The 21,002-nt window shown below is 58.4% G+C and overlaps 2 protein-coding genes and 1 pseudogene across 3 annotated transcripts in view; 1 reads left to right on the top strand and 2 right to left on the bottom strand.

The window, feature by feature from the left end:
- The first annotated feature begins 626 nt into the window (after window positions 1–626).
- CCND1 (cyclin D1) lies at window positions 627–13,881 on the top strand. The gene is made up of 5 exons (XM_033207579.1): window positions 627–1,046; window positions 2,577–2,792; window positions 3,381–3,540; window positions 7,486–7,634; window positions 10,562–13,881. The coding sequence occupies exons 1-5, from the start codon at window positions 849–851 to the stop codon at window positions 10,724–10,726; spliced, it is 888 nt and encodes a 295-aa protein (XP_033063470.1). The 5' UTR covers window positions 627–848; the 3' UTR covers window positions 10,727–13,881.
- The window catches only part of LTO1 (LTO1 maturation factor of ABCE1), a 28,033-nt gene continuing 15,374 nt past the window's right edge, over window positions 8,344–21,002 (bottom strand). Inside the window, exon 7 of one of the 2 annotated variants that reach the window (XR_004436183.1) lies at window positions 8,344–8,355. Coding sequence is in view for 1 of the 2 variants with exons in the window: in XM_033207578.1 (XP_033063469.1) it covers window positions 14,758–14,887 (130 nt within the window). In the remaining variant the exon portion in view is untranslated. Of the gene's footprint in view, window positions 8,356–12,798; window positions 14,888–21,002 lie in introns of those variants that run through there. The other variant, XM_033207578.1, reaches the window with a different exon arrangement.
- LOC117081519 lies at window positions 16,309–18,936 on the bottom strand (annotated as a pseudogene).

Below are 21,002 nucleotides of genomic sequence, written 5' to 3'. Positions count from 1 at the left end.
TCCTCTAACTTTTAGGGTTACCCCCTTGGGCATTTGCAACGACGCCCCTGTGCACCGGAATGAAACTTGCATAGGGGTTGTGTGCCGGGTCCTCCCCGTCCCTGTATGCTAAATAGTTCTTGAAATTTACACGTGTTAATGAAAATGAAAGAAGATGCAGTCGCTGAGATTCTTTGGCCGTCCGTCCGCCCGTGGGTGCCCTCGTGGCGTTCTTGGAAATGCGCCCATTCTGCCGGCTTGGATATGGGGTGTCGCCGCGCCCTAGAGTCCCCCCTTCTCGTGGTCTCCCCAGGCTGCATGTGGCCTGCCGGCCTTCCTAGTTGTCCCCTACTGCAGAGCCACCTCCACCTCACCCCCTAAATCCCGGGGAACCCACTCGAGGCAGACGGGGTCCCCTGCACCCCTCTTCCCCGGCAGGGAGAAAGGCTGCAGCGGGGCGATTTGCATTTCTATGAAAACCGGACTACGGGGGCAACTACACCGCAGGGCAGGCGCGGCGCCTCGGGGATGGCTTTTGGGCTCTGCCCCTCGCTGCTCCCGGCGTTTGGCGCCCGCGTCCCCTCCCCCTGCGCCCGCCCCCGCCCCCCTCCCGCTCCCATTCTCTGCCCGGCTTTGATCTCTGCTTAACAACAGTAACGTCACACGGACTACAGGGGAGTTTTGTTGAAGTTGCAAAGTCCTGGAGCCTCCAGAGGGCTGTCGGCGCAGTAGCAGCGAGCAGCAGAGTCCGCACGCTCCGGCGAGGGGCAGAATAGCGCGAGGGAGCGCGCGGCAGCAGAAGCGAGAGCCGAGCGCGGACCCAGCCCGGACCCACAGCCCTCCCCAGCTGCCCAGGCAGAGCCCCAGCCATGGAACACCAGCTCCTGTGCTGCGAAGTGGAAACCATCCGCCGCGCGTACCCCGATGCCAACCTCCTCAATGACCGGGTGCTGCGGGCCATGCTGAAGGCGGAGGAGACCTGCGCGCCCTCGGTGTCCTACTTCAAATGTGTGCAGAAGGAGGTCCTGCCGTCCATGCGGAAGATCGTCGCCACCTGGATGCTGGAGGTGCGGGGCTTTGGGCGGCTCTCGTAAGACTTCCCTGCAACTTGTTGCCCAGACCCACGTTTCTTTGCTCCTCACCCCCCTCCCTTCTCTCCCGCTAGAACTTTGAAGTTTGCCGTGGTGTTGCTAGGGATCCGTATTTTCAAAATAAAAATTGTGGGTATTTTCTGAAGCAGGAAGGGGTGGGGGTGGGGGTGCTATAAGTTGCGTTTCGTGGGAAGGGAGAAGGGGGTTGGGGAGGGGTGCCGTCGGGAGAAGCCAGTGTCAGGGGCACCCCAATGGGCCCGAGGGTGCGGGCTGGCAGGCTGAGTGCGCTTTGTGCCCCCCGCCTGCGCCCCAGCCCGGCTGCGCCTCCTCTCGCGGCCGCTGCGGCCGAGAGCCGCCAACTCCGGGGGGAGGGGGCATAGATTTGATTTTTAAATTAATATCCATGGACACGTATGCAAGGGCCGCTCGTGCCAGTATTATGCGCCATCTTTGCTCTTTTATTGCAAAGCAAAAGTGTTTATTAATAATTGGGGGCAGGGTGGGGGCGGGGAGCGGCCGCCGGGCGCTGGGGCCGCAGCTAGGGGCCGCGCGGCCGCCGGGAGCCCGCGGGAGGGGCGCAGGGACGCGGCATGGGGAGTTTTGGGGGGACCCCGCTCGGGAAGGGGGACCCTTTGTTCAAGCAGCGAGTCCCGGGGCGCCCCGAATGGGCAGCCTGGGCCGGAGAGCACGCCGGGCTGCAAGGTCGCGTGGCCCCCAAGACGCCAGGGCTTGATCCCCGTCTGCAGGGATCTCGGCTTGGGGGACCTTCTCTGAGCGAGCCGGAGGCCTAGGAGCACATTTTCAGACCTTCGGTGGGCGCCTGAGGGGCCCGCAAGTATTTTTAAATAATTTTTGAAAGTGCGGCGTGGTGCCCTTGCGAGAGGGAAACACCGCCCGCGCCCAGGGGGAAGGGGGGCCCCGGAGTTTGAATTCCTGGGGCTCCCCCCGGAGCCTGTAATGAACTCCCGACCCTCGGCCTGGGTAAAGGGTCGCCTGAGGGTCATTTTCAGGGTTTTTTTATGCACTTAGTTATTTTTTTAATATTTTTAAATATTTTTTGAAAAGATGACGTCTGGGGAAATGCGGCGCGGCGGCCTGGGACGCCACCTTTGTGTCTCGCAGGCGCGGCGCCCAACCCCGCGGCCCGTTGCGCGGCCCCGCACCCCAGTGGGTGTCGACCCCCAGTCAGAGGGACCACGGAGCTCCAGGGCGGGCCGGGGTCCCCAGGGCCGGCAGCCCGCGCCGCCGCGCACGCCGCCCAGCTGTGCCCGCTCCCGCCCCCACCGTGCCAGCCTCGCGGGGACTTTCCCTTTCAGTTTCGGGGAGGGTGGGTACTGGGGACGCACGGGGGAGGGGGCGCATCACAGGAAGGTCCTTCCGCCCCCGGCCCCGACCCCTCGGCGCCCTTCAGAACTGGCGGTCCTGCCGAGCGCGATGGGGGGGTGCGGGGGCGGGGGAGGGCGGCGCGACCTGGCGGCGGCGGTCACGGGCCCCGTGCCTCGGCAGGTCTGCGAGGAGCAGAAGTGCGAGGAGGAGGTCTTCCCGCTGGCCATGAACTACCTGGACCGCTTCCTGTCGCTGGAGCCGGTGAAAAAGAGCCGCCTGCAGCTGCTGGGGGCCACCTGCATGTTCGTGGCCTCTAAGATGAAGGAGACCATCCCCCTGACAGCCGAGAAGCTGTGCATCTACACCGACAACTCCATCCAGCCCGAGGAGCTGCTGGTAACCGCGGGACCCCGCCGCCCCCTGACCCCCCGAGAGTTGCACGCAGGACCACGGGGCCGGGGAAGGTGCAGGCAGTGGCAGCCGGCCCGCCTCTGACATATCTGCTCCGAGGGAGGGCGGCCCCGCCGCCGGGCGTCCCTGTCCCGGGAGCGGGCGGGATCCCAGCCGCCCCGGTCCCGCCGCCCCCAAGTCGCTTGCCTGCGACTCCCACCGCGTTCGCGCCCCGCAGTGTGGCCGAAAAGTGGGCGGCGCGCGCCCTCCAGCGGCTGCACGAGGAGCGCCGCGCTCGGCACTGCGCCCTCCCGTTCCAGGTGGTGGGAGGTCTTTTTGTTTCCATTTGCAGAATCTTTTCACGCAGCGGCCACCTTTTCTGTTTTGATCTGGGATCGCGTGTTGCCCCAGCTCCCCGACACCACCCCCATCATTCGCCAGCCCTCCCCTCCCACCTCCAGGACCGCACGAGACGCAGGGGCCAGTGCTCTGAGCCGGAGGTGCTGCATGGCCCGGGCCCCCATGCTGCCGGCTTCCCCGCGCCCCTGGGCCGGCCCGCACCTCCCCTGATGGCCGCTCACCCTGTGTTCGCAGCAAATGGAGCTGCTCCTGGTGAACAAGCTCAAGTGGAACCTGGCCGCCATGACCCCGCACGATTTCATCGAACACTTCCTTTCCAAAATGCCGGAGGCGGAGGAGAACAAACAGATCATCCGCAAACACGCGCAGACCTTCGTTGCCCTCTGTGCCACAGGTAGGGTAGGCCCAGCAGCCCCCAGCCTCCGCTTGAGAGCCAGCTCCTTAGGTGACCCTGGCCGGCTTCTTGCTCCCCACCTGGGTGCTGTCTGGGAAGATGTTCCTAGGCTCCCTCCTGCGCTGGGAACCGCTCTTCCAGCTCTGGTGAGCAGAGGCCCTGGATTATTTGTTGTGCTGGATGGAAGGGGATTTGCTCCCTCACGGCCACCATGCAGTACCTGGGGCATCGGTGTGGACAGCTCGGCCTGCCTGTGTCCAGCTGCTGTGGCCTCATCCTCCAGGCCAGGCAGCCTGTGGCCACTCCATGCTCAAAGGGGTTTACCTTGGCCGCAGGGCCGCCTCCTTTCCCCACCCACCTCCAGCCCTTCTTGTGTCCTTAAGGAGCCTGAGCTGCAGGGCCCCCTCCTGGCCTCTCCCAGGCTGGGCCACTTGCCAGAGACGCCTCCAGGGGCAGGGAGAGCTGTTGGCCCGCCTGCACCACGTGCTCTGGGCAGCCGAGTGCAGGGGTGTCCAGCAGAGGAGCTCTGCTGCCTGAGGCCCTGCCAGGGGTGCTGCCAGCCAGCGGGCCTCCGCTGAGCCCTGGGGAGTGCTTCAGAGCAGTCTCAGCTTGGGCCGCCACCGTGGGCAGCAGAAGCACCCAGTCCTCACTTCCCCTGGCATGGCCCCAGAGGCCCCTCCCTGACATAGCCCTGGCCCCAGAACCCAGTGGGGACAGACACGCACATACACAGGGTGCTGCCTCTTGCTGTCCCCAGCCCTGCCTCTGACCCCCCTGTGACCACCTCCTTTCCTGGCCCAGGAGGCCTGGTTACCCTGATGGGGGGGGCATGCCCCCATCCCACCCAGCTCTGCTGTGGCCCATCTTTGCTCAAGCCTCAGTCGTCACATCTGTTTGGGGGCTCACTCTGGGTGACCTAGGCCGCAAGGCCCAGGGGGCATCAAGGAGGCAGTAGCATCTTCTCCCCTCCTCAGAGGGCGGAGCCCCCCAAGCCTACTTCAGTGCTCCCTTCTGACACCAGTATCTGGTATTCCAGAATGGTTTCTGGTTTCGGTATGAGGCCTCCCCCACCTCCTCCACCTGCTTGGGGCAGGAACCCATCCCCAACATGTTTCCAAGCTAGGCCCCAAGGTGGGCAGATGAAGATGCCAAGGATGTCGTCCAGCCTGGATGGGTCTGACAGTGGGGGGGTGGGGGCATGCGGCAGACAGGGAGGCATTCTCTGGCTGGTGCTCCTCAGAGGAGAGAGGCCTCTGGAGACTCCAGACAGCCTTTTATGGAGCTGAAAGTGGCTTCAGAGAAATGCAAAGTTTCCTGGAGAGAATGTGGGGCGTGGTTCTTGCACAGCCTCCCTACAGGGTGGCTCCTGCGGAGGAGCTCCCCTCCTAGGACCCCTGAGTGCTGGTGGGAGGCAGTGGGCAGGTGCAGTCTCACCCTCCCCGCTACTGCACGCCCTTGGTCTGCTAAGGCGCCCCCAGCGGTGGGTGGAGGAGGGACACTCGGGGACCCAGCTGTGCACTTACTCTCAGTGGCTGTGGAGTCCACTCCAGGGTGGGCCCCGAGGGAGGGGCAGGAGGCCAGGGGATCCACCCCTGCAAAGTGCTCCAGGTCCTGACCCACGGCCACCCCATGGAACGTAACTGAGCAGCCGGTGCCTTGGTCCTGCTGGACATCTGTGGAGATGAGAGTGACTTAGGGCTGCTTAGAGTTAGAGACGGGCTGAAGGAGGTGGAGGCATGGAAAAGAGTCTGGGAAGGTGTTTCTGCCGTCCATGTGGCAAGGGTTACATTTAAAGGGGATGCTGGGGGTTCTCCCTGCGCCAGGCATCCCTGGCCCCACGTCCCCAGCAGGTGTGCACATGCCGCATACACTCACGCATGGGGGTTTCAGGGCAGGTGTGCCCTTGGCTCAGTGGGAGGCCAGGTGAGGAACATCCACTACCTAGGAGCTTCCAGGACAGCTGTCACTTCCCTTTACAACCGGGCAGCGGATAGGGTCAAATCCTGGAACTTTGGTGTCTAATTCTGGGTGGCTCCCAATCTAAACACAGGCAGCACCACACATTCGGGTGGGGGAATGAGCTTCTGAAACAACGTGGCCCCAGTGACTCCGCTCTGCGTGTGCCCCTGGAGACGGGGGGCACAAGGTACGGGGCCAGCTAGAACCTGTCGCTCCCTGCAGAAGCGGTTTCTGTGTGCGGTTCTGATTTGCCTCCGTGAAAAGGTTTTCATTCATGGCTCTCAGACTGGGTGGAACTGCTCCCATTTAAAGGGGAAAAGAGGTGGCTCGGCTCGTTAAGGATTTCTTTTTTTAAGTTGTTACGGCGCCCAGCAGCCGGCTTTGTCTCCCCTTCAGGGTGGCTGCGTTTCTTCCCAGCCCCTCGCCGGCGCCCCTCTCTAACAAGGCCGAAGTTGTTTATTCTCTCGGGATGAAGTCTCGGATGGGCCGCCGCACCCCTGGCGGCCCGTGGGGGCCCCTCTCCCTTTGTGCCTGGGTCGGCTCCCATTCAGCTCCCCCGACCCCCCTTGTTCCCGGGCGCTCAGTGGCGCGAGATGAGGCGATGGGGCCGACAAAGATGCCACACTCATCCCTGCTGACGTCCAGCTCCCAGCCCAGGGCCCCTGGTTCCTATGCAGAATTCCTTGTGGGTGTGACAAAGGGCTACCCCCAGTGGAGCTGGGGTGGGGGCCAGGCCCAGAGGCACATCCCACGCTGGCCCACCTGTCCACGGTAGGTGCATGACTGCCCTGAGGAGGGGAGGCCGGCGTTCCCCACCACAAACCGGGACGTGATTGGTGGCGAGGCTGTCTATAAGAGCTGGTCTGCTGTTTGTCTAGGTCAGTCACAGAGGCCCCGAGATACCCACTACTGCAGCCTGGCAGGCAGATGAGTCCCAGTAGCTGACAGTGACCAGAGGGAGTTTTTTGCAGACCACAAAGGCTGATGGGCTGCCCTAGATTGGTGTGCCCCTTGGAAGTAGGCCCAGATGTGCGGGACAGTCCCCAGGAAGCCCCGAGTAGGGGGATTGGTGCCTTCTTGGGAAAGCTGCTCCCTCCTGGGACCCGGCTCCTGGCCCAGTCCTCCAAGGGTGTCCCAAGGGGATCCCTAGGAACCCCACACCTCTTCCCTTACTTGGGACGTCGCTGGAATTGCTGGGCTACATCAAGCGGCCCAGAAAAGTGTTTTTGTCGTCGGCCAGAAATAGAGTTGTGAGTAGAGGGCCCGGGTGGAGTTGGGGTGTACTTGGTCCATGCTCTGAAGGTCACTATGATAGTCGTGGTCCCATGGCAAGGGCCATGGGTTGCTGGAGCAGCTCTTCCTTCCCGAGTGAGCCAAGCCGGGCTCTCCTGGCACCAGGGCCTGAGCCGGAGCCACACCATCACGGCCACCCTGAATGAAGGCTGCCGGCCAGGGCTTGCCCCTCGATGGACACGGAATGGCTTCATCAGTGCCCTACAGCCCCCCATGGCCTGGCCCCGTGCAACGTCCCTTCAGAATATGACTTGTCTCCAATCCCTGCTGCTGGGGGGTGGCAGGTACTTGGGGTTAAGGTTTAGGGTCCTAGAGGCGACATGTCTATGTTCTCATATTTGTGTCATCTAACTTTGTTTTTGTGAATAAGTGATAACATTCACAAGGCTCAAGATGCTAAAAGGATGAGAGGGTAGTGATGTCCATGTCACCTGTCCTGTCTTCCCATGGCTTTCTCTTTGCTTGGTTATGGTTGAGTCAACAGTGGGACTGACATTCCTGGAGGGTCCCTGGGCCGGGCTCCTGCTCTCCTAGTACCCAGGGATGGCTGGAGGCTGGGGAGGGCCTGGATGTGCAGCCACAGAGGGCCTGGAGAGTGGTACCCTCTCCAGAGGCTTGCTCAGAGCCAGCACGTGGGGATGCCCAGATCACGGGTCCCCTGCTCACAGCCCCCTTCCCTCTCTCCTGCTGCAGATGTGAAGTTCATTTCCAATCCACCCTCCATGGTGGCAGCGGGGAGCGTAGTGGCCGCAGTGCAAGGCCTGAACTTGGGGAGCCCCAACAACTTCCTGTCCTACTGCCGCCTCACACGCTTCCTCTCCAGAGTGATCAAGTGTGACCCGGTGAGTCAGGTGATGTCCCAGGGAGCCTCACCGGGGCTCACAGGCAGGAGACACCTCGTGCCACGGAAATGCCAAGGCTGGTGCAAGGGTGACAGGGTTGGGGTTGGGGCTGGGGCTGCGCCCCTCGGACCCCAAGCCACAGACTGACAGGGCACCAGCTTCTTCCACTGCTCCTAGAACTCACTGACCGGTCGGGAGGTCCTCACAGGCTTCTCACGTCCCCTGGGGCTTCCAGGAGCTGTAGAGTGTTTCTGGGCGAAGCGTCCAGGACGAAGGCCCCAGGCGGCCCCAGCCAATGGTGCGTGTGGTGATAGTGTGTGGGGTTAGGCCCAGGCGAGCTTTGTTTGGGCCACAATGTGCGTGGCCAATAAATAGATGCTTGAAAAGGGCTCCTGTGAGGTCCGAGACACCGGACAACGGGCGGATAGAGACAGCCTTGTTTACGGCCTCTTTGAGAGGCTGCTGCCGTTAAACCCTGGGATGACTGCGTCTTTCTTCTTAAAAATGCCATTGTTTTATTCCCGATTCTTTTCTTAAAGAAAGAATTAAAATGACAATCAAAAGGGTTTTTGGCATTTACCAAATTAGACCAGAGAGGTGGCCGGGTCAGCCGCCGGCCCTGCGGTGTGTGAAGCAGTGACCGCCTGACCCCAGCTTGGAGCCGGGTGGGCCTGCGAGGCCCGTTTTGGCTCTGGCCTGGGCCGCCTCTTGGTGGTCTGCCCTCGAGCCTCCCGGGGGCTCTGCACGGGTCTCAGCAGATGCTATCTAGGGTTCACCTGCCTGTCCCCTGCCTAGCGGTGCCTCTAGGCAGCTAGCGGCTGCCCAGCCCATGTGTGTCTCGGAAGAGGAAGAAGCATTTTTGCCATGGGATACTGGAGGTGGCAGGGGCGCCCTCCCCTCCCTTCTGTGTTCTCGGCCGTGGCCTCCCTTGCACCCTGCCCCATGTTATCCTGTGGGGGTGGTAAGGTGTCCTCACCCGCTGTAGGGTGGAGGCCAGCAGCCCACAGTTCTCTCAGGAAAATGGCTCAGAAACGCCATGGAGGCCTCCAGAAGCCCAGCAAAGGGAAAGCCCCTCCGTCAAAATGAAACTCGCATCTGCACTTTTCATTTCGAACTCCACGTCCTGAGTGAAAAGCGCTTCTCCACCATGGGTATCTGCCCTGGGATGTTGCTGTGTTCGGGCAGCTGTGGGAAGTGGGGCACTGGCCCTTATTTGAGTAGAGACCATCTTAACTAGATCGGAGGCACACGCCTCACAGCTGACACACGGGGTGAAGTTACCTGAGGCGGAGTCCACTCTGCCTGATTAGCTGAGCCCAGACTCAGAAAAACCGTTCACAGCAGAGGCCCTTGCACTTTCTAGGGCGTGTCCTAGAATTTTCTTTGGTGGGTGGAATGTCCATCTGTGTGAATCGAGTGCACAGTGCCACACACCAGTGACTTTTTGTGGAGGAGCGTGCTGCCTCCTTGGAGCTGCTGGCTGTGAGAGAACAGCTCTGTCCACTGGGGTAGCCTTGCAGGCAACTGTGGGGCCAGAGGAATGAGGGAAATGGAGTCCAGCTGCATGCGTGACCCTGGAGCGGGTCATGGTGAGGGGGGCGGGCGGCAGGTGAAGAGTCCGTGGGTGGAGCTGCCAGGCCCCTGGAGCTGGGAACTGAGGGTGGCTGGTGTTTTAGGTTGAACGTAAGGAGTCTTGGATCTCACTCCAGGTCTCTGGCCTCAGTTTCCCCATCTGTACATTGGGACTGTTTGTGCTGCCAGCCCAGCCGGCTTCATTTGCCATGATGAGAATTTATCTAAAAGGCGGGAGAGGAAAGCCCTCCCTCTAAAGGCACAGGACACTAAAATGTCACGACTCCAGGGGTCCACCTCAAAGTCCTTCTGGCCCAGGTCATCGCCTGTCACGCCACGCCTTTGTCCATCCCCATCTGGTTGGAAGTTCAGCGGCACCTGCTGGGGCTGTGGCCCAGCCCTGCTCCTTGTGGAAAGTCTGTTTCCTGGGCTGCCTGGAGACTTGGCTTGAAGCCCTACTGTGGCTTCCTGGCAGTTGGGACACACACAGCCCCAACACATGGAGCTAGTTCTCTATCCAGAAGCCCCTGGGCAGGAGGCAGCCGCTTCGGGCTGCCTGGGACTTGCCCGTGCTGGAGCCTAGGAGAGGCCCCCGGCTGGGCGCGGGGTTCCGGATTCCATGGCTGCTCTTTCCCACTGACAGTGTGGTGCGGCCGCCGCCAAGGGAGTCTGGAGCCCCGGCAGGTGGAGGTGCAGGACTTCCAGGAGCTTCTGTTGCACTCCACCCGAGGGCGAGCACCTCTGTGGCCGCAGCGGGTGGATATATGCTGTGCCAGGCTGATGGGTGGCCCCGGGGCACAAGCCTGAGCGGGAGAGGATGGAGGGGAGGGATCAAGGGTCCAGGTCCCCCTGGCCACCCAGCATTCATCCTCAGTCATGCATGGCCTAAGACTTTGACAGCCGTTGATCATGGAAGTCCAGGTTCACCTAGAGGGCTGCCACACGGAGAGGTTGTCTGAAAAGGCAGGACTCAAAGGGCCTGTCTGTCCAGATCAGATGGCACTGAATTCCCCAGGGAGCTGGCAGGGCCAGTGGGAACAGGAGGTCAAGGCGCTGTTGAGCATGGGGATGGGTAGAGCGGGTGCAGGGTGGGCGGGCAAGCATCTGGTGTCTTGTGGCTCCGGAGGCCAGGTGGGAGGTGGAAGCATTGGGTCCTGAGTGTCTCACTGACAGGTGATGGCAGCTCCCACATCTCACTCAGGTTCAGAGGAGGCAGCATGGGTCAAGGGACAGTTTTTTACTTAGTCTTGCTCTTATAGAGGCCTTCCAGGTCGTGGCACCTGGGAGGGGGCCCTCGCTGCAGGCCCCTTCTAAGGACCCCCTCTTCCCACCTCTCCCCACCCCGTCTCTCTCAGGACTGCCTCCGGGCCTGCCAGGAGCAGATCGAAGCCCTGCTGGAGTCAAGCCTGCGCCAGGCCCAGCAGAACATGGACCCCAAGGCCGCCGAGGAGGAGGAAGAGGAGGAGGAGGAGGTGGACCTGGCTTGCACACCCACCGACGTGCGGGACGTGGACATCTGAGGGCGCCAGGCAGGCAGGCGCCACCGCCACCCACAGCGAGGGCGGAACCGGCCCCAGGTGCTCCCCTGACAGTCCCTCCTCTCCAGAGCATTTCGATACCAGAAGGGAAAGCTTCATTCTCCTTGTTGTTGGTTATTTTTTCCTTTGCTCTTTCTCCCTTCCATCTCTGACTTAAGCAAAAGAAAAAGATTACCCAAAAACTGTCTTTAAAAGAGTGAGAAAAAAAATAGTATTTGCATAACCCTGAGCAGTGGGGGAGGAGGGTTGTGTTACAGACAATAGAGGATTTTATACCCCAATAATCAACTCGTTTTTATATTAATGTACTTGTTTCTCTGTTGTAAGAATAGGCATTAACACAAAGCAGGAGTCTCGGGAGAGGATTAGGTTCGATCCTTTACGTGTTAAAAAAGAAAGCATAAAAACATTTTAAAAACATAGAAAAGTTCAGCAAACCATTTTTAAAGTAGAAGAGGGTTTTAGGTAGAAAAACGTATTCTTGTGCTTTTCCTGAAAAGCGCAGCTGTAGTTTGGTTCTAGGCATCTCTGTACTTTGCTTGCTCATATGCATGTAGTCACTTTATAAGTCATTGTATGTTATTATATTCCGTAGGTAGATGTGTAACCTCTTCACCTTATCCATGGCTGAAGTCACCTCTTGGTTACAGTAGCGTAGCGTGCCCGTGTGCATGTCCTTTGCACCTGTGACCACCATCCCAGTGGAGGTTTGTCGGGCACCAGCCAGCGTCGCAGGGTCGGGAAAGGCCACCTGTCCCACTCCTGCGATACGCTACTATGAAGAGAAGACGAAATAGTGACATAAAATATTCTATTTTTATACTCTTCCTATTTTTCTAGTGACCTGTTTATGAGATGCTGGTTTTCTACCCAACGGCCCCACAGCCAGCTCACGTCCAGGTTCAACCCACAGCTACTTGGTGTGTGTTCTTCTCAATATTCTAAAACCATTCCATTTCCAAGCACTTTCAGTCCAATAGGTGTAGGAAATAGCGCTGTTTTTGTTGTGTGTGGAGGGAGGGCAGTTTTCTAATGGAATGGTTTGGGAATATCCATGTACTTGAGTGTAAGCAGGACTTCGAGGCAAGTGCGGGCCACTGTGGTGGCAGTGGAGGCGGGGTGTTTGGGAAGCTGCGTGCCAGTTAAGAAGAAAAAGGTTTGCATTCTCACATTGCCAGGATGATAAGTTCCTTTCCTTTTCTTTAAAGAAGTTGAAGTTTAGGAATCCTTTGGTGCCAACTGGTGTTTGAAAGTAGGGATCTCAGAGGTTTACCTAGAGAACAGGTGGTTTAAGGGTTATCTTAGATGTTTCACACCGGAAGGTTTTTAAACACTAAAATATATAATTTATAGTTAAGGCTAAAAAGTATATTTATTGCAGAGGATGTTCATAAGGCCAGTATGATTTATAAATGCAATCTCCCCTTGATTTAAACACACAGACATACATACACAGACCTTCTGTGTTTCATGTTGCAGGTTTGATACAGTTTATTTTTAAAGATAGAACCTTTTATAGGTGAGAAAAAACAATCTGGAGGAAAAAAACCACACAAAGACATGGATTCAGCCTGTTTGGCGTTTCCCAAAGTCATCTGGTTGGAAAGGCATGGGTGTCACAAGGAAAATTAGGGTACTCGACATAAGTTTGGTTCCGATATATTCTTATCCCCTGCCCCTTCCTTTAAAAAACTTAGTGACAAAATAGACAATTTGCACATCTTGGCTCTGTAATTCTTGTAATTTTTATTTAGGAAGTGTTGAAGGGAGGTGGCAAGAGTGTGGAGGCTGATGTGTGAGGGAGGACAGGCAGGAGGAGGTGTGAGGAGGAGGCTCCCGAGGGGACGGGGCGGTGCCCACACCGGGGACAGGCCGCAGCTCCGTTTTCCTATTGCGCTGCTACCGTTGACTTCCAGGCACGGTTTGGAAATATTCACATCGCTTCTCTGTATCTCTTTCACATTGTTTGCTGCTATTGGAGGATCAGTTTTTTGTTTTACAATGTCATATACTGCCATGTACTAGTTTTAATTTTCTCTTAGAACATTGTATTACAGATGCCTTTTTTGTAGTTTTTTTTTTTTTTTTTTTTTTTTATGTGATCAATTTTGACTTAATGTGATTACTGCTCTATTCCAAAAAGGTTCCTGTTTCACAATACCTCATGCTTCACTTAGCCATGGTGGACCCAGCGGGCAGGTTCTGTCTGCTTCGGCGGGCAGACACGCGGGTGCGATCCCACACAGGCTGGTGGGGGCCGGCCCCGAGGCCGCGTGCGTGAGAACCGTGCCGGTGTCCCTGGAGACCAGGCTGTGTCCATCTTCTCTTCCCTGCGCCTGTGATGCTGGGCTCTTCATCTGATCGGGGGCGTATCATCATAGTAGTTTTTACAGCTGTGTCATTCTTTGCGTGTAGCTATGGAAGTTGCATAATTATTATTATTATTATTATAACAAGTGTGTCTTACATGCCACCACGGCACTGTGCCCGTAGGACTCTCATTCGGGATGATTGGAATAGCTTCTGGAATTTGTTCAAGTTTTGGGTATGTTTAATCTGTCATGTACTAGTGTTCTGTTTGTTATTGTTTTGTTAATTACAGCATAATGCTAATTTAAAGAGACTCCAAATCTCAATGAAGCCAGCTCACAGTGCTATGTGCCCGGGTCACCTAGCAAGCTGCCGAACCAAAAGAATTTGCACCCCGCTGCGGGCCCGCGTGGCTGGGGCCTTGCCCTGGCAGGGTCATCCTGTGCTCAGAGGCCATCGCGGGCACAGGCCCGTCCCACCCCACCCCTCCAGAACACGGCTCACGCTTACCTCAACCATCCTGGCTGCGGCGTCTGTCTGAACCACGCGGGGGCCTTGGGGGACGCTTTGTCTGTCGTGATGGGGCAAGGGCACAAGTCCTGGATGTTGTGTGTATCGAGAGGCCAAAGGCTGGTGGCAAGTGCACGGGGGACAGTGGAGTCTGTCCTGTGACGCGCAAGTCTGAGGGTCTGGGCGGCAGGCGGCTGGGTCCGTGTGTTTCTGGCTGCACCATGGCGCTTCCCAGCACCAACATGTAACCGGCATGTTTCCAGCAGAAGACAAAAAGACAAACGTGAAAGTCTAGAAATAAAACTGGTAAAACCCCAGCATGGTGCCTGCCTGTTTGCTTCCTGGACTGACTGTGAGCCAGGGGCGCGTGTCCCGGTGCCCCAGAACCAGGGCAGGGTGGCAGGCTCGGCAGATGTGGGAGGCCACAGCCTGTCCTGTGCACTGCGGGAAGTTCAGCAGCATCCTGACCTCCACCCACAGGATGACAGTCACGCCACCCGCTGTGACAACCAAGAATGTCTCCTGACACTGCCACATCCCCGGGGGTGGGGACAGAATCCAGCCAGGAGCAGGCACACCCTTCCCAACTGGGAAGAAGCCCTGAGCACAGGTGTGTGAGGTGGGAGGGGGACTCCTGTCCCGGGGAGGCTCCAAAGAATAGTTTGCAGGCAGCCTGGCTGGGTGAGCCCACCTCCAACCACGCAAGACAACAGCTCCAGCCTGGGTGACGTGAGTGGTGCCCATCGATTGGGAACATCTTCCATCCCTTGCTCGCCCCACCAGTTTGTCTTCTCAGGTTATTTGCAGATAGGAAAATAAATAAAGCCGGCATTTGTTAACCCTCTTCTGGCACAAACTGCTGTTTGCTCTGGATGAATCATGATCCTTTGGCAACGCCGGGCTCCAGGAGAGCAAAGCACCGTGTCAGGCTGTGGTCCAGGGTGGCCTTTCACTGGGACTGTGGAGACCTGGAGGCTGCCCTTACGGGATGCCGGTGACGTCCACTTCTGGATTTCAGGTGCATGTGACTGAACCTAACTTCAAACCCCGGGGTGGAGGTGGGTAGTGGGAGTGCCCTGGGAAGGTGTCCGCGGACCTTGGTCACTGCTCCTGGACCCATCTGTGAGGTTGGGCTGTCCTTACCCCAAGCCAAGTGGAAGCTCAGGTCCCACACCACTGATGGTTACTACTTGTCAGCTGCAGGTCGAATCTCTGGCCTTTATGAAGCACCTGCTGTGTACCCTTCCTGCCTTGTAGAGCACTCCTTCCAGGGCGGAAAGGGGAGCCAGGGTGGTTGGTGTGTTGGCTCCACAGGCGCCTGCCCTGGGAGGAAGGTGGGGTGTGGAGGGAAACATTTGGCCCCTACAGGTCTCCACCAGCCTCTCCCGTGAGGGTGGGGGCTCCGGGAGCCTTCCCCAAGGAAGTCCCATATTGAGTGGGTGGGGGAGCCTGCAGGGTGCCCCTGACAGGTCACCTCAGCAAGAGCTCAAGGGATAGTCGGAGCCAGAAGTGACACTGGTGGCCACTCAGGTGGCTTACAAGGTGCAGCTCCCTGCTCTTTGGGCAAATTACTCTGAAGGCAGGGACCAGGTCTGCACTATTGTGGCTGTTCAGTTCTGGGCAAGGGCCAGGTCCTGTGTCAGGGCTGGGGTCCTAGGGAAGCCATGTCCCCGCCCCCCAGCCTGCAGCTGGGTTTACATTCATCCCCCGAGAGCACATGGGTGTAGCAGAAGGCCTGTGAAGAGAGTTCCAACCATCGCACAGGGCACCTTTGGTTGTTTCACGGAGCAGGCAAGGCAGCCATCGGATCCTGTTAGGTTTGAGCAAGGATGTGGGCAAGAAGCTGGAGAGCCACTTTGCCGAGCGTGGGGCTCAGGCAGGCTGGCAGGGCAGGGCAGGAGCCCTGAGTGGGTCAGCTGTGTTCACAGCCAAGTGTGTAGAGAGGGCTCGGGCCCAGAGTGAAGCGGTTGTGAGCTCCCCCACAGCCCAGTCTCTCTGTCTCGGCATCTGTGGCATCCCTTGATAGTGGGATCTGTACACCCCCCCACCCCTGGCTGTGCCACGATGGGGGGGTCTGTACATCCCCCGATCGCCCCACCCCTGGCTGTGCCACGATAGGGGGATCTGTACCTCCCCCGATCACCCCATCCCTGGCTCTGCCACGATGGGGGGGTCTGTACATCCCCCGGTCCCCCCACCCCGGCTGTGCCACAACGGGGGGGTCTGTACATCCCCCGGTCCCCCCACCCCTGGCTGTGCCACGATGGGGGGGGGTCTGTACTTCCCCCGGTCCCCCCACCCCTGGCTGTGCCACAATGGGGGGGGGTTGTACATCCCCCGGTGCCCCCACCCCTGGCTGTGCCACGATGTGGGGGGGGGTCTGTACATCCCCCAGTCCCCCCACCCCTGGCTGTACCATGATGGGGGGGTCTGTACACCCCCCCAGGGAAGGGTGGGTCTATACATCGTGGTCATGCCACGAGCTCCAAGGCTGTATTAGTCCGTTTTCACGCTGCTAACAAAGACATACCCAAGACTGAGTAATTTATAAAGAAAAAGAGGTTTAATAGGCTCACAGTTCTACGTAGCTGGAGAGGCCTCACAATCATGGCAGAAGGCAAAAGGCACATCTTACATGGAGGCAGGCAAGAGAGAATGAGAGCCAAATGAAAGGGGAAACCGCTATAAAACCATCAGAGCTCATGAGACTTATTCACTGCCATGGGAACAGTATGGGGGGAACCGCTCCCATGATTCAATTATCTCCCCCCGGGTCCCTCCCACACACGTGGGAATTATGGGAGCTACGATTCAAGATGAGATTTGGGTGGGGACACAGCCAAGCCATATCAAAGTCATGGTCTGGCTACTCTGGGCCCTTGTTCCCAACTCTCAAACTCCACTGACATCACTTTGGGGCCTGTGACCCCTCCTGGGATGCAGTGAAGACCTCGTCCCCTGTTGGAGTATCTGCGCTGCCCAGAGGGTGACGGTAAAAAACTGACCTTTGAGGAACTTCAGAGACGAAGGCTTCCACAGTCAGCTCTCCCTGCAGCCCCTTCTCAGAAGCCTGTTCTCAGGTGCCCCACCACCCCTACCCGCTCACAAGGGGACCTTGCCTCCTGGCCCATGTCCCTGCAGGCACAGTCCTCATCCATTCTTCATCTTCTGCCCCCAACCCCCGGCCTTCCCATCTCCCGTCAGCTCTGTCCAAGGTCCTTGGGACTCAGCCCCATGTCTACGCAGCCTGGAGCCCCAGTAAGCTCCATATCTTTGCCCAGGAGCTCCTGACACACCAGACTGCATCAGGCTTCCTGTTCCATGCTTGGCCCACCGCCTTGGTCCATAGGAACCTTCACTTCTGCACTCACTGTGAGGACGGGCTCTCTGGAGGCTTCCCCACCCCACACCAGGCAGGTGGCTCTGGGAGTCTGGGACTGTCATACCTGGGCACCTTCCTGCTCCGGCTGAGTCCCTCCAGGATGGAAATCTCCCTGATTCCCCTCTGCCTCCCTTCTCCCCACCCTGGCAAACAGTGGGTCCTAGGAAGGGGGCCAAATGGAAGGGAGGTCGTGTCGGCTCCCACAGGGCAGCCCCAAGCTGCTGGGCTGAGTTGCAGATCCATGGGTCCAACCTGATCCGCGTGCCAGGAGCTGACTCCATGGCTGGAAGGGCCGAGGGTTCCCCGGGGGCCCAGACAACACCTAGAGTTGTCATGAGGAGTGAAAGTCCCCGAGGGGACAGAGGAAGGAGGCTGGGCAGAGCGGGCATGCGGACTTCGGACCGTGCCTGTGGGATAACAGTGGGCAGGGCTGTTGCAGGGGATGGGGCAGTGCCCGTGGGAGTCTAGAGAAGCCAGGCCCAGTGGCAGTGGCATGCAGCTGGCACTCCCTCCAGCCACCCTGCATGCAGTGTGACCTCCTTGAAGCACCCCAGGAAGCAGAGTCAACAGCCTCACTCTGCCCAGCATCGAGGGTCTGGCCTCTGAATCTGGTGGGGAAGGCTGTGTTGCCTCCTGGCACCCGCTCCATCACCAGTCCCACCATAAGGCTAGGCCCCAGAGTCAGCACTGCAGCCAGGGCCAGCGAGGGCCAGCAAGGGCAGGCCTGTGCAGGGGCTGCAGCATGGGGTGTGCGTCCCGCACGCTGGGCCAGCCTCGCAGCTCACAGGGCTCTGTCATCCCAGGAATGTCTTTGATCAAGAGTTTATGCAAGACGAGGAAAGCAAGCCCAGGACCTCTAATCCGTTCCCACAGTCCCCTGCCCGCTGGGGCCCCACAAGCCCAGCGCCACACCACCAGGCCGGAGCAGACAATAGCCGGCGGACGGGTGGGCGGGCAGCTCCGGGGCCGCTGGCCTTGGGGCCCACATCCGGGAGCATTGTCACCGCCACTCACGAGGGCACACAAGGAGGACTGGGGAAGAGAGAATGCAGAGCCCTCTGCTAAAGGGGCTTCGGTGGGCCTTGAGCCTTTCAAAGACGGCGGTGTCCATTAATCCTTTTAATTTGCACCTAGCGGCAGCTGAGACAAGCCTCTCAACCGGCAGCCACTTTAAGAGCCGAGTGGTCTAACCCGAGGATCAGCTCCTATTCCAGACCCCGGGCCCTCTGAGCCTGTCGGGGGAGTCCTCCTCGCCTTTGTTTAATCACGGGAGGAACCAAAGCTGGAGGTTACTGAGCACACACTGTGTGCCTTGTGCTCGACACTGAACACAGTTTCTCTCCGAGTCTTGCAACGGCCCCATGGGTTGGTGACAGGGAGGGGACACTCTGGTGACAGCCACAGACACAGCCCTGCCCTCTCAGAGACTACGCTCTCCCGCACACAATCATCCATCTGCTAGGTCAGGGATTGGCAGGTTTTCCGGAAAGGGCCACATAGAGGGGCTTCAGGCTTTGCGGGCCACAGGGTCTCTTGCCCTGTGCAAAAGCAGCTACAGCCGCTCTGTGAATGAGTGAGCATGGCTGTGTGCCAATAAAGCTTTATTTACAAAAACAGGCAGCAGACTGGATTCGGGCTGAGGGTAGTAGTTTGCCGACCCGTTGCAGATGAGTAAACCGAAGCCCAGAGAGGTAAAGTAACTAAGCTAGAACTGCACAGCTAGTGTGTGACCAAGCCGGCCTAGTGGGTCAGCCTCATGGAGAAGAAAGGGCTCAAGCTCAAAAATGGAAATGCATGGAGCCTTCACTGGGCCATCTGCAGCCAGGCCCCATGCACACAGCTCAGGGCCCTGCTTCGCCAGCTCCACCTGTTTCAAGGCTCCCAGTCGGTCGCCCCTGTGGGCAGCACCATGTCTTGGCTGCTGGCCTGGAGAAGGGCAGCCAAACAGGCCAGCAGTGGGCATCTGAGGGCGATCAGCTGTTTAAAAAGAAAACTCGGCCGGGCGCGGTGGCTCAAGCCTGTAATCCCAGCACTTTGGGAGGCCGAGACGGGCGGATCACGAGGTCAGGAGATCGAGACCATCCTGGCTAATACGCTGAAACCCCGTCTCTACTAAAAATACAAAAACTAGCCGGGCGAGGTGGCTGGCGCCTGTAGTCCCAGCTACTCGGGAGGCTGAGGCAGGAGAATGGCGTAAACCCAGGAGGCAGAGTTTGCAGTGAGCTGAGATCTGGCCACTGCACTCCAGTCCGGGCGACAGAGCGAGACTCCGTCTCAAAAAAAAAAAAAAAAAAAAAAAAAAAGAAAACTCACCAGCATGTATAGACACACATTAAGCACACACGTTTTGGAGTAAAAGGCCCTGGGGTTGGATCTCAGATCTGCAACATTCCAGCTGTGTGGCCTCATTTCTCTGGGCCTCAGTGTTCACCCCTGTAACATGGGGAAAGCCTGCAAGAACACAGCCCATGATGGGGAGTCGTCTCCATCTCCCACTCATGCCAACGACCAGCACAGAACAGGGGCTCCGTAAACCTCTGTCCAATAACTGAACTGAGGTGGATGTGGTCAGGCCCTTTCTCCAAGTCAGTTTGGTCACACATGTGCTCTGTTACACACAGAGTGTTACACACAGAAGGATCTGTCCCTTCAGACAGAGCAGTTCTAGGCATACCTCTGGGCACTGGTGGCCCCAAGAGGGTGCTGAGGATTCAATGGCTCAATGTGTGTGGAGCAGTGCTGAGCACCGAGCTTGGGGCGCAGTGATCACTCAGGGAACGCCGTCATCGCCTCGGAGTATCCGCATAGTCACCATCACCATTCCACGCACCACCCAGGTCTGGAAGCACAGGCCCCCGTGCCACAGTGGCCACGGGTGGCGGCACCAAGGCTGATCTTAATTCCCTCCTTTGGCCCATTCAGTGGACAGTTCTGGGTTTTCTTGCCACCACGGATGCCCCCTCCTGGTGTTGACAGCACCCAGATGTTACTCCAGGAGAACCACCATTCCCAGATCTGTGACTTGAGTGGGACTGACCCCATCCCCAGCTCCAGGCTAGGCCCTGATAGGCTGAAATCCAACTGCACATCCATGCCCACCAGAAGAGCAGCAAGTTAACGGATGCGGGAGAAATCAAATAGAGCCACTGAGTCTTGAGGAGACGTTTTCTGGGGCTTCTGAAAAACAGAATGCTTCCCCCTCTTCCTTAGGATTCCCAGCAGGGGAACACGAGCCCAAGGGGGGCACTGCCCCTCTGCAGCCCCAAGGGAAGACTGAGCTGCTCCCAGAGCCTCACAGGCGAGCCTGAGCATAAGGCCAGCCCTGAGAGAAAGCAGATAATGGGTAACGGGTCTCCAGACAAACTGCTGGATCAAGCCTCTCCTGAAGTCATCCCCCTTTTGTTCCAGGAGCCAATCATTGTCCTTTATTAAGTCAGTTGGATATGGGCACTGTGTCATTTGGTTTTCAAAGACCCTTAACTTTACACCTTGTGTGTGTTTTCTTTTCCTTTTTTTTTTTTGAGACAGAGTCTTGCTCTCGCCCAGGCTGGAGTACAGTGGCGCGATCTCGGCTCACTGGAAGTTCCACCTCCCGGGTTCACGCCATTCTCCTGCCTCAGCCTCCTGAGTAGCTGGCACTACAGGTGCCCACTACCACGCCTGGCTAATTTTTTGTATTTTAGTAGAGACGGGGTTTCACCATGTTAGCCAGGATGGTCTCAATCTCCTGACCTCGTGATCCGCCCACCTCGGCCTCCCAAAGTGCTGGGATTACAAGCGTGAGCCACTGCACCCGGCCGCTTGTGTTTTCTACCTCTTCTAGATCTAACGTGTATGACTGATATGACTCCTCTTGGGGCCACCAGTGCCCAGAGGTGTGCCTCGAACTGCGGTCTGAAGGGCCAGATCCCTCTGTGTGTAACACCGTCTGTAACAGAGCACACGTGGGACCAAACTGACTTGGAGAAAGGGCCTGACCACATCCACCTCCCGAGTTCCGAGGCCGGATAGTGCCCGCAGGGGCTGAGACCAGGGGAGAGGATCAAGCCAGCCTTC

This window comes from Trachypithecus francoisi, unplaced genomic scaffold, assembly GCF_009764315.1.
Source record: "Trachypithecus francoisi isolate TF-2019V2 unplaced genomic scaffold, Tfra_2.0 Lachesis_group8, whole genome shotgun sequence".
NCBI classification, from domain to species: domain Eukaryota; kingdom Metazoa; phylum Chordata; class Mammalia; order Primates; family Cercopithecidae; genus Trachypithecus; species Trachypithecus francoisi.
Note: the sequence above shows the minus strand (reverse complement) of the source record. Positions and strands in the feature narration are given on the sequence as shown.

What these genes read in the sequence shown, in the direction of transcription:
- CCND1 (XM_033207579.1), top strand. Translation starts at nt 849, where the DNA reads ATGGAACACCAGCTCCTGTGCTGCGAAGTGGAAACCATCCGCCGCGCG. An exon ending in TCGCCACCTGGATGCTGGAG is followed by an intron (nt 1,047 to 2,576) that starts GTGCGGGGCTTT and finishes GTGCCTCGGCAG; the next exon opens with GTCTGCGAGGAGCAGAAGTG. An exon ending in CGTTGCCCTCTGTGCCACAG is followed by an intron (nt 3,541 to 7,485) that starts GTAGGGTAGGCC and finishes CTCCTGCTGCAG; the next exon opens with ATGTGAAGTTCATTTCCAAT.